At 51.8% G+C, this 12,193-nt stretch overlaps 1 protein-coding gene across 3 annotated transcripts; it reads right to left on the bottom strand.

Annotated features, from left to right (window-relative positions):
* Nucleotides 1–160: 160 nt before the first annotated feature.
* Nucleotides 161–12,191, bottom strand: LOC139668138 (GDNF-inducible zinc finger protein 1-like). 3 transcript variants are annotated; one of them, XM_071547572.1, is made up of 8 exons: nt 11,946–12,191; nt 8,230–9,560; nt 5,648–5,742; nt 4,882–5,031; nt 4,513–4,680; nt 3,186–3,343; nt 1,554–1,758; nt 161–1,306 (listed from the first exon to the last, which is right to left on the bottom strand). In XM_071547572.1, exons 2-8 carry the CDS (start codon nt 9,537–9,539, stop codon nt 1,248–1,250), a joined length of 2,145 nt encoding a protein of 714 aa, XP_071403673.1. In that variant the 5' UTR covers nt 9,540–9,560; nt 11,946–12,191; the 3' UTR covers nt 161–1,247. The 3 variants fall into 3 exon arrangements, with proteins under 3 accessions (XP_071403673.1, XP_071403672.1, XP_071403674.1); XM_071547571.1 differs by having other exon boundaries at nt 161–1,758; XM_071547573.1 differs by lacking the exon at nt 4,882–5,031 and having other exon boundaries at nt 161–1,758.
* Between the last annotated feature and the right edge of the window lie 2 nt (nt 12,192–12,193).

The raw sequence follows: 12,193 nt of genomic DNA on the forward strand, positions 1-12,193 counted from the left end.
CTTGTCCTGTCACTCCAGCCCCTCTCCAGCTTCCCTGTAGGCACCTTCAGATCCTGGAAAGCTGCTCTGAGGTTTCCAGGGAACCTCCTCTGACTGTTTCCAGCCTGTCACTGTCCCAGAATGTTCCATCTGGTAAGATCATCCAGTCACCAGAAGGGTCTCAATATTCCCATATTTTAATAAGAACAGTTCAACAGTAACTCACTTCCCTACATTCCCAGAGTACAAAACTTTCCCCACTCCAAGTCCAGATGCTCAGGATTTAAATATATCTACAACCTCTTTCCATTGGTCACTGGGAATAACTGAGCTTCACCAGGAATAAATATTTCAAATATAACCTCTTGGAAATGTTCTCTTTTACAAAAATTCCCTTTTTCTACAGTAGAATTCCATGGCAACACCCCTGACATCCCTTTAGGCTCGAAAATAGCTCCGTGCCACTGGTGGGGGGTGTTTATTGCTGGCCAACAGGCCCTCACCAGGCTGGAATGTGCTCACCTTTCCCAAAGTTCTGCTCACAGCTCCAGCTGAGAAAGTTTCTGTGGGAATACTACAGTGACAGGCAAATAAACAGGGAAATTAACTGGGAAAGATGCAGGTCTTCACACAGTGGCACCGGGAAGCTGATCCCAAGTTTTGAAGCACTAAACCACAGCAGTCAGTTGGTGTTCCCAAAAAAGAGTCATCCCAGTTGGATGGCAACTCTTTAAGGCTCCTTCCCTGCCCAGGGAAAATGCCCCAAATCCTATTCCAATGAAAAGCCTCTGAACTGAACCTTTTCTGGAACAGCTGCTGTTCCCAGACATTTTTCCAAGAGATGTTTTTGGTCTCTAAGTGCCCATTCCATGTGAGCTGGAGCAGTTGGAAGGTCAAGACTGATGGAATGCAAGTGCCAAACTGCCCCAGTTTTCATGGAAATGTGGAAACAAGAACCAGAACTTGGCTCCCACCTGCCCATTTTGCTACTTAGAGACTCAAAACTCCTGGAAAGAAATCCAAAGCTCCCACTCATTCCCAAGGAGTGAGCTGGCTCACTGCTGGGATCTTTGGCAAAAGCAGAGAGAAACCAGGATTTCCTGAAAAACAGTTTAACCAGACTTATTTCCTGGATGAGAACATGGTGAATGTCAGGGAGAAACACAACCTTGGTTCTCCTGATTGTCCATGTGGCATCAAATCACCTGGAAAACAAACCTGCCCCACCTTTATAACCTACCTGAACCACACCCTCTATTCCCAGGGAGTCAATTCCAGGCACTCTGGAAGAGTGAAGAGTCCTCCTGCTGACCCCCAGGAGATGGAGCTGGGGAATGAATTTTCAGAGGAATTCTGCAAATCCACTCTTTCCCACCTGCTTCCCACCACCAGCTTCCCTCAGGCCAAGGCTAAACAAGGGGTGCAGCTTAAGGGGTACCAGCAAATCCCAAGTTATTCCATGTTCACCAGAGCCTGGAGCTGTGGCTGGCCGGGCTCCGGCTGCAGCACCGTCAGCTCGCCCAGTGCCGTCCCCATCAGGCCCTCCTGTGACCCCGGCCCTCCAGAGGACTTACAGTCCATGGCTGTGGTCCCACTTCCCGGGACAGCTGGCAGGCTCTGGAAGGGGCTGTTCTCAGGGAAGGGCAGCAGCTTCTCCGGGGATTTAGGGGACTCCTCGTACTCCTCGTCGGGAAGCTCCGTTTTGTGTCCGTCGTTGTTCTTCGATGCTCCTTCCACGATGACAAGGAAGGATTTCCAGGGGGTGTTTTTATCGTGGATCTGGAAATGAAGAACCAGAAAAGAAATGGTTGGATAGAATCATAGAATGGATTGGGTTGGAAAGGACCTCCGAGATCATCAAGTCCTAACCCTTGATCCAACCCCACTGTGATCACCAGCCCAGGGCACAGAGTGCCCTGGGCTGGTGATCACAGCGGGGTTGGATCAAGATGTGGTGGATTCTCACTCAGTGCCACATCCACAGAATCACAGAATCATAGAATGGATTGGGTTGGAAAAGCCCTCTGAGATCATCAAGTCCAACCCTTGGTCCAACTCCAGTCCCTTTACCAGATCATGGCACTCAGTGCCACGGCCAATCTCAGGTTAAAAACCTCCAGGGATGGGGAATCCATCCCCTCTCTGGGCAGCCCATTCCAATCCCTGAGCACTCTCTCTGTGAAGAATTTCTTTCTGATCTCCGACTTCAATTTCCCCTGGCAGAGCTTGAGCCCATCGTGCCCCCTTGTCCTATTGCTGAGTGCCTGGGAGAAGAGACCAGCCCCCACCTGGCCAGAACTTTCCTTCAGACAAGAGATAAAAAGGAAAAGTTTGGATCCAGCTCATACGTGATCCTGGTAGAAAATTCTATTTTAGAATCATGGAATGGTTTGGGTTGGAAGAGCCTTAAAGGTGATCCAGTGCCACCCCCTGCCATGGGCAGGGACACCTCCCACTATCCCAGGTTGGGTGGGATTTTACAACATATATTGTGTAACTTGTAGCTAGAGTGTTATCTTTTTATTCTTTTCTTTCTTGCTTGCCTTTTTCTTTTATTTTTCTTTCTTCATGGAGTGATTTAATAAACTATCTCATGTGTGACACCTGCTGTGTCCCCTCTCCTTTTTAGCTGCCACGACTTTACAGCCATCTACCCACAGGCAGGGACACCTCCCACTGTCCCAGGATGCTCCAAGCCCTGTCCAATCTGGCCTTGGACACTCCCAGGGATGGGGCAGCCACAGCTGCTCTGGGTGACCTGTGCCAGAATCACAGAATCATGGAGTGGAGCGGTTTGGGTGGGAAGGGACCTGGAAGCCCATCCCGTCCCACCCCTGCCATGGGCAGGGACACCTCCCACTATCCCAGGCTGCTCCAAGCCCTGTCCAACCTGGCCTGGGACACTCCAGGGATGGGGCAGCCACAGCTGCTCTGGGTGACCTGTGCCAGAATCACAGAATCATGGAGTGGTTTGGGTGGGAAGGGACCTGGAAGCTCATACCATCCCATGCTGTGCCAAGGACAGGGACACCTTCCACTATCCCAGGGTACTCCAAGCCCTGTCCAACCTGGCCTGGGACACTCCCAGGGATGGGGCAGCCACAGCCTCTCTGGGCAGCTGTGCCAGGGCCTGCCCACCCTCTCAGGCAGGGTGTTTTCCCCGTTTCCCACCCAGCTCCCCCCGCCCGGGCTCAGGGGGCCGTTACCGCCGTGTGCCGGCGCAGGGTGGACTTGTCGGTGAAGGTCCTGCCGCAGGCGTTGCACATGAAGGGCTTCTCCCCGGTGTGGATGCGGTGGTGCCGCTGCAGCGCGTTCAGCTGCGTGAACTGCTTCCCACACTGGTCACAGCAGTAGGGCCGCTCCCCTGCGGGCACAGTGTAGCAATGCACTCACAATACACGGCATGGAGAATGTCCTGCCGAAAATGGGCTGACGAAGAGAATCAACCAGCCACTGATAATGCTTTACCAACTGATGTTTTTAATGGGGTTTGAATGCACTGAATGTAAAAACTGTAGTGTTACTGCTTCTTCTTCCCAGAATACCCTGTCAGGTCAGGGGGCTGGGGAAAGATTGTGACCTCATGTTCCTTGAAACCCTTTCCTATTGAATGTAAATCCCCTTACTCCTATTGGCCCAAAGCCAATGTTCCTCTTGTCCTTTACTGGTGAGTTTGAATCCCTCCCAAGTCCATATAAACCTGTCCCCATGAATAAACTTCCTCTTTGTTCCTGTCCTCTCTGGTGGTCTCTGCGTGTCTTTTCTCAGGGGCTCTCAGGGACCATGTGGAAGGGGTAAAAGCAGAGAGCACATTTCTCCTGGGTTAATGGACTAACAGCTCCAGGAGCAGGAGAATCACCATATCGTTGCAGAATTCATACAACACACAGCACCAACGAGGCATAAAGAAAGCCAACATACAGAGCACAGCACGGGGTTAACGGGGTGGGATGGGGGCACCCGGGCTGCTGCGCCCTGCAGGAACCCCTGGATGGCAGGGAAGGAACTGGGGACAACAGGAAACATCTTGTTGTTACAAGATGCTGTCACAGATCTCATGGCTGGGTCTATTCTGACCCAGGTGTCCTTCTGACCCAGGTGTGCTGCTGCTCCAGCCTCCCCATTTTAACATGGATTTTCCTGCCTGGAATGCAAGTTTTCCTCTTTGCAAGGGACATTCTGTGAGCAAGAATCCCAGAGCTGCTCCCACCCACAGGAATCTCTCCAAACACATCAAAAACTCTTTTTGGGAACAAATCCCATTTTCCTCCTTCCCTGGCTTGGAGTTAAACCGGAGTTCTTGGTCACTAATAATCCTGGTAGGTTGTTAACAGTATCTCCACAGCCCTTGGAAGTATTCCAGGGAATTGCCATGAGTCAGGAAGAAGCAGAGGGAGTAGTGGGAGAAGGGAAAAAAACACAACACATGAGGAATCAAGCTGTGCATGCAGAGTGGGAATTCAAGCCTTGGGAAAGCCTGGTTGGGAGATTCCTTGTTGGAATATTGTAATGGTGTGTGGCAAATAATCCCACCTGTGTGGACTTTGATGTGCTGGTAAAGGGAGTTCCTCTGGGCAAAGGTCCGGAAACAAACCTCGCACTTGAAGGGCTTGGAGCCCGTGTGGATTCGGTTGTGGTGCTTCAAGTATTCCTTGGAGGCAAAGCTCTTCCCACACGTCTCACACATGAAAGGCCTTTCCCCTGAAAATGAGGGAAAAGGGGAATTAAACCAACAGGGCTTTGGGAAGGGACTTAAACAACCCAGCAAAACTGAGGGATCTTATGGAGCATCCTCACCCCGGGGTGTGAAGGGACCTTTAAAGGTCTCCCAGTCCCAAATCCTGCCCTGGGCAGGGACACTTTGCACCAGCCCAGGCTGCTCCAAGCCCTGTCCACACTAACCTGGAACACTTCCAGGGATGGGGAACCCAGAGCTTGAGGTGACCTCATGACTGTCTGTAACTCCCTGAAGGGAAGTTCTAGCCAGGTGGGGGTTGGTCTCTTCTCCCAGGCACTCAGCAATAGGACAAGGGGGCACGATGGGCTCAAGCTCTGCCAGGGGAAATTGAAGTTGGAGATCAGAAAGAAATTCTTTGCAGAGAGAGTGCTCAGGCATTGGAATGGGCTGCCCAGAGAGGAGGTGGATTCCCCATCCCTGGAGGGTTTTAACCTGAGATTGGCCGTGGCACTGAGTGCCATGATCTGGTAAAGGGACTGGAGCTGGACGAAGGGTTGGACTCGATGATCTCGGAGGGCTTTTCCAACCCAATCCATTCTGTGATTCTATGGATGTGGCTCTGAGTGAGAATCCACCACATCTTGATCCAACCCCACTGCGATCAGTGGGGTTGGATCAAGGGTTAGGATTTGATGATCTCGGAGGTCTTTTCCAACCCAATCCATTCTATGATTCTCTGGAAAACTGTTCCAGTGGCCACCACCCTCACAGGGAGGAATTTCTTCCCAACACCTAATTTAAATAAACCCTTTTTCAGCTTCAAATCCCAGAATATCCCAAGTGACTGGATATCCTTAGGAACCCTCCTCAGGGAAAGCACATCTAGAGATGCCAGCAAAAATAAACTACAAAAATAAAGTGTTTTCTGCAGGCAGATGATTCCCAGGCAGCCTGGGATGGTGGGTTTGGATCAACCTGGAGGCTCCTTACCTGTGTGGCAGCGTCTGTGGTAGATGAGCATGTGGTTCTGGGTGAACCTGGCCCCACACTCATCACACACAAAGGGCTTTTCCCCCGTGTGGATCCTGCAGGGAGAGAGGAAATGTTCAAACAGCAGCCCCAGCTCTTCCCTCTGAGGGGCAGCCCGAGCTGGGGGGACACCCACAGCCAGGGGTTTGGGGAAACAATCAATTTGGGAAGGGGGTTTTTAAGGTAAAACACAGGGAAGTTTAGAAAATTTGCCCCCAGGATGAGCTGCCCATTCTTTGGGATGGGAGTGAAAGGACATGGGGGGTTTGTTATGGGAGGGAAAGCACTTTGAGGGGTTTGGGATGGGAGGGAAAGCCAACTGGGGGGTTTGGGATGGGAGGGAAAGAAATTTGGGGGGTTTGGGATGGGAGGGAAAGAAATTTGGGGGGTTTGGGATGGGAGCGAAAGCACGTTGAGGGTTTGAGATGGAAGGGAGAGCACATTTGGGGTTTGGGATGGGAGGGAATGCACATTTGGGGTTTGGGATGGGAGGGAATGCACATTTGGGGTTTGGGATGGGAGGGAAAGGAACATTTGGGGGGTTTGGGATGGGAGGGAAAGCACATGGGGGGTTGGGATGGGAGGGAAAGCACATGGGGGGTTGGGATGGGAGGGAAAGCACATGGGGGGTTGGGATGGGAGGGAAAGCACATGGGGGGTTTGGGATGGGAGGGAAAGCACATGGAAGGTTTGGAATGGGAGGGAAAGGAACATTTGGGGTTTGGGATGGGAGGGAAAGCACATTTGGGGTTTGGGATGGGAGGGAAAGCACGTTGGGAGGTTTGGGATGGGAGGGAAAGCACATGGGGGGTTTGGGATGGGAGGGAAAGCACATGGAGGGTTTGGGATGGGAGGGAAAGGAACGTATGGGGTTTGGGATGGGAGGGAAAGCACGTTGGGGGATTGGGATGGGAGGGAAAGCACATGGGGGGTTTGGGATGGGAGGGAAAGCACATGGGGGGCGTTGGGATGGCTGAATTTCATGGACACACATCCAGCAGGAGAGGACAGATGGCTGAATAAATTCCACAAAAGGAACTCCCACGGCACCCAAATTACAGCCCTGAGCTCCCAGAGGATTCCTGACAGCATTCCTGAGTCACACAATGCAGGAGAAATTCCCAAAAAATAAAGTTCAGGAGGATCAAGTCAGTCCCCCGGGTGAGGGAAGGGCAGGGGGTGCTCTGGGAACTGAGAAAATCCCTTGGGTCTCAGTTTTTTTCCCTCTTAAAAATGCCCTGAGACACATGAAAAAAACTGATAAAATCAGTTTCTACCCTTCAGAGATGATTTTTGCCCTGATAAAAAAGTTTCTTCCCTAAGATATATGAAATAACTTATAAAATCAGGTTAAATCACTCAGAGATCATTTTTTTCCCTCATAAAAATGCCCTGAGATGGACAAAGTAAGGGACAAAATCAGGGTCTACCCCTCAGGGATGATTTTTACCCTGATAAAAATGTCTCTGCAATGAAACAGATAAAATAAGGGATAAATTCAGGCTCAAGGCCTTCATAATGATTTTTGCCCTGATAAAATTGTCTCTTCCCTGAGAGAGACAAAACAAGTGATAAAATGAGAGTTAACCCTCCAGAGATGATTTTCCCCTGGTAGATTGCCCTGAGACAGAGAAAATACCTGATAAAATCCAGCTGGATAAATCAGGGATAAAATCAGTCGAACCCCTCAGAGGGTTTTCCCCGCAGTGGTGTGTCCCTGGTTTCCATTCCCAGCTCAGCTTTTCCCTCCTCAGCTCCCAAGTCTGGCGTTTCCCCATTTCAAACCCCAGCAAACCTTTCCCAATATTTCCACACTTACATCAGTTTTCCCAGCTCAGCTTTTCCCTCCTCAGCCCCCACATCCAGCGTTCTCCCATTTCAAACTCAGCTCAGTTTTCCCAGCTCAGTTTTCCAAGCTCAGTCTTTCCCTCCCATTTCAAACCCCACCAAACCTTTCCCAATATTTCCACGCTTTGATCAGTTTTTCCCAGCTCAGTTTTTCCCAGCTCAGTTTTTCCCTCCTGAGTCCCCAAATCCAGCCTTTTCCCATTTCAAACTCAGCTCAGTTTTTCCCAGCTGTTTTTCCCTCCTCAGCTCCCAAATCCAGCATTCTCCCATTTCAAACTCAGTTCAGTTTTTCCCTCCCATTTCAAACCCCTCCAAACCTTTCCCAATATTTCCATACTCAGCTCAGTTTTCCCAGCTCAGTTTATCCCAGCTCAGCCCCCAAATACAGCGTTCTCCCCTTTCAAACTCAGCTGTTTTTCCCAGCTCAGCCCCCAAATCCAGCATTCTCCCATTTCAAACTCAGCTGTTTTTCCCAGTTCAGTTTTTCCCTCCCATTTCAAACCCCACCAAACCTTTCCCAAAATTCCCATCCTTATTTTCTTGCCCACAGATAGGCAGCCAGGGAGCTGGAGCGATCCCAGTCCCCCATCCCGGGGAACACTCCGGAGCACGGGGAAAAGGGAAGCAGGGCCAGTCTCCAGGGGGTTGTTTTCACCCCCCCAGCATCTCCCCAGGCCAGGGCAGGCTGTCCATACCTCATGTGGGTTTTTAGTGCTGAAGGCTGGGAAAATTTAGCCTCGCACTCCGGGCACCCGTAAGGCTTGTGGCCCGTGTGGGTCCTCTCGTGGAGCCTGAGGGCGGTCCTGGAGCTCAGCCCCTTCCCGCACTGCTGGCACTGGTGGCGCTCCCCGCCGCCCTCGTGGACCTGCAGGATGTGCCTCTTGACGTCCTTCTGCCTCTTGAACCTCTTTCCGCAGAGGTGGCAGGGGAAGCGGCGCTCGCTGCTGTGCACGTGGCGCTGGTGGGCGCGCAGGTTGCAGCGGTTGGCGAAGGTCTGGCCGCAGGTGTCGCAGCGGAACACCAGCTCGGCGGCGATGCCGTGGCTCTGCTGGATGTGCTTCAGGAAGCTCTTCTCGTACAGGAACTCCTTCTCGCACGTGCTGCACTTGAAGTTGCTGCTGCTGCGCTTCCTCCTGTCCTCGCTGCCCGCCGGGGGGTTTTCCTCGGGGCTCCCATCGCATCCCGCGCCTTCCATTTTGACGGAGATCTCCGCCTGCTCCTCCTCTGCCTCCACATCACACATCTCCTCATCTTCAGGGTATCTGTCGCCTTCAGCAACCCCCTCTGCGCTCTTCTGCTGCTCCCTCAGCCTCCTGGTGTACTTCTTCTTGGGGATTTCCACAAACACCTTCCTTCCCGCCAGCCGCCCGCTCGCCCTCCGGATTTTGGTGTAAGGAGCCTTCAGCATTTCCTTCTTCTTGTCCATTTTCTCCTTGGATTTGGCCGCTGGCACCTCTGGGGACGCCGTGGGGGAATCCACAGGATCCTGCTCAGCTTCTGCCACAACCACCACTTTGTACTCGGGCAGCACATCCGGGTGGGCTGCGCTTTCCTCCTCGGAGTTCTGCGATTCCGAGAAGTTCTGCAGCTCCAGCAGGACGGATTCCAACATCTGCTTCTTCAGCTGGAAGCAGGTCTCGGAGAGGTCCAGGCACTTGAGCTTCTCTGCTATCTCCAGCATGCGCTGCACCCTGTCCTCCTCCACCTCCACCCTGGCCGTGTACACGAACTCCAGGAAGGAGGCAAAATCCGCCACCTGCACCTCGCTGAGGAACACGTTGCTCTGGGAGCCACCCGTGGCCTTCTCGTTGAGGAAAACGTCCTTGAAGAACTTGCTGGTGGCCGCCAGCACGGCCTTGTGTGCGGGGAACTCTGCGCGCACGCCCTGGTACTCCACGCTCACCGTCACGTCGCACAGGTGGCCCAGCAGGCGCAGCTGGTGCATCTCGTTCAGCAGGTTGAGGGGAGAGGACTTGGATTCCAGCAGGACCGGAGCGCTCTCCATCTCTGTGCCCCCTGCAAGAAGCTGTCAAGGATATCCCGTGTTAGCCATTGGAATGCTGAGATTCCCAGGAGGCAACAGCCACGCTGGGGGTTGTGTGTTTCATGAGCTTTGTGTGTGTTTCATGAGCTCTGTGTGTGTTTCATGAGCTTTGTGTGTGTTTCATGAGCTCTGTGTGTGTTTCATGAGCTTTGTGTGTGTTTCATGAGCTCTTGTGTGTGTTTTCATGAGCTTTGTGTGTTTCATGAGCTTTGTGTGGGTTTTCATGAGCTTTGTGTGTTCTGTGTGTCTCATGAGCTTAGTGCGTTTCATGAGCTTTGTGTTTCATGAGTTTCATGAGCTTTGTGTGTTTCATGAGCTTTGTGTGTGTCTCATGAGCTTTGTGTGTGTCTCATGAGCTTTGTGTTTTCATGAGCTTTCTGTGTTTCATGAACTTTGCGTGTGTTTCATGAGCTTTGCGTGTGTCTCGAGCTTTGTGTGTTTCATGAGCTTTGTGTGTCTCATGAGCTTTGTGTGTTTCATGAGCTTTGTGTGTTTCATGAACTTTGTGTGTGTCTCATGAGCTTTTGTGTGTGTTTCATGAACTTTGTGTGTGTCTCATGAGCTTTGTGTGTGTTTCATGAGGTTTTGTGGGTTTAAGGTTTGTGTGTTCATGAGGTTTGTGTGTTTCATGAGCTTTGTGTGTTTGAGGTTTGTGTGTTTTGTGTTTCATGAGCTGTGTGTGTCTCATGAGCTTTGTGTGTGTCTCATGAGCTTTGTGTGTGTTTCATGAGCTTTGTGTGTGTTTCATGAGCTTTGTGTGTTTTCATTTGCTTTGTGTGTGTCTCATGAGCTTTGTGTGTCTCTCATGAGCTTTGTGTGTCTCTCATGAGCTGTGTGTGTCTCTCATGAGCTTTGTGTGTGTCTCATGAGCTTTGTGTGTGTCTCTCATGAGCTTTGTGTGTCTCTCATGAGCTTTGTGTGTCTCTCATGAGCTGTGTGTGTCTCTCATGAGCTTTGTGTGTGTCTCATGAGCTGTGTGTGTGTCTCATGAGCTTTGTGTGTGTCTCATGAGCTGTGTGTCTCTCATGAGCTTTGTGTGTCTCATAAGATTTTTTGTATTTCATGAGCTTTGTGTGCCTCATGGAATCACTGAGGTTGGAAAAGAGCTCTGGGATTGAGTCCAGCCTTGGACTGATCTCCACCAGACCATGGACTGAACCTGAGTTTAAATCCCAGTTTTACCTGGGACCCTTTGGAATATCAGAACCCGGAGCAGGGATGGAGGAAACAGAGATGGATCAAACGAATGTTCTAGTTAAGGAATTAAGGAATGATTCCTCTCCTCACCAAGCAATTAAAGAAAGGTAAAATCAAGTACAAGCTGACTGCAATCCTAAAAACCCACTGCCTGAACAGCATTCCCAGAAAAAATTCCAAGTGCTCAACTGACCCAAGTATGATGGATAATCACATTCCCATAAACCCCCCACAGTGATCAAACTGCCTCAAAATGTTTGTTATCTCACAAAGTCCTCCCCCAGAATGGGCTCAGACCCCCACACTGTGATGGCCACTTCCAGCATTCCAAGGGGTCACCATTCCAGCACCAGGCAGTTTCCTGGGAATGTCTGAAGCTGTTCCAAAGGGAGCCAAAGAATTGACGTTTTGGGGCTTTTTTCCCAAGTTCTGACGCCAGAACAAACCACATTTCCCTGGATTTGAAGATGCTCTGAGCCATCTGTTGAGTTTAACCCTGTTCCTACTGGAATCTGAGGAATTTCCTGTCACTTCCTGGGAATTAAATGAGGACTCCCTGAATGCTTTATGAGCAACCAATGGTACCAAAATGTCACTTTTTTGTCCAGTAATATGACTTTTAATCACTGATCATGTTATTTCACAACTATCCACCTAATTCCCATTTCTGGGAATATGTTCCCTTCCAGAGGCAAAACTAGCAGGGAAGATGCAAAAATTCCAAGCAGGAGCCCCTGGAGGGGAATGGGGAGAGGATTCCCAGGGGGTGCCAGACCTGGGGCAGGTAATAAAGTTATGGAGCTGCTGCAGAAGGAATTCCCGCTTCCAATGCCTTTGGGAAAAGACCTGGATCACAGGGAACCTGGGAGCGCATCCAGCAGAGGAGAGGGAAGAAGGGGAGGAAATGAGAGGGGGAAGAGGGCAGGAAGTGAAGGGGGGAATGAGGGCGGAGTTGAGGGAAGAAGGGAGGGCTTGGAGGGGGCTAAAGGGGAAATATGGGGGAAAATGAGATGGGAATAAGGGAGGGACGGAGGAGGAATGGGAGGGGAATGGGGGGAAAAGGGGAGTGCGGAGGGGCAGAGGGGGAATGGAGGGGGCTGCAAGAAGCGGGGCGGGCCCAGCCCCACCGTGGCTGCCCCACTGCCCGGGCCTTCCCAGCCGCGCACTCACCGCTCCCGGCGCGTTCCCGGCGCGATCCCGGCACGTTCCCGGCTCGTTCCTGTCCCGGTCCCGGCGCTGCTCCCGCTCGGCCCGGGCGCGGCCGGAAGCGCTGACACGACACGGGCCCGGCCCGCCCCGGGCAAGGCCGCGGCGCGCCGGAATGACGTCACGGAGGCGCCTCCCGCCGCCAGGCAACGCGGGGCCGCTTTCCCGGATTTGTTATTCCCAAATCCCGCCGGGAAATCGGCGCGAATGAA

Source organism: Pithys albifrons, chromosome 2 (genome assembly GCF_047495875.1).
Source record: "Pithys albifrons albifrons isolate INPA30051 chromosome 2, PitAlb_v1, whole genome shotgun sequence".
NCBI lineage: Eukaryota > Metazoa > Chordata > Aves > Passeriformes > Thamnophilidae > Pithys > Pithys albifrons.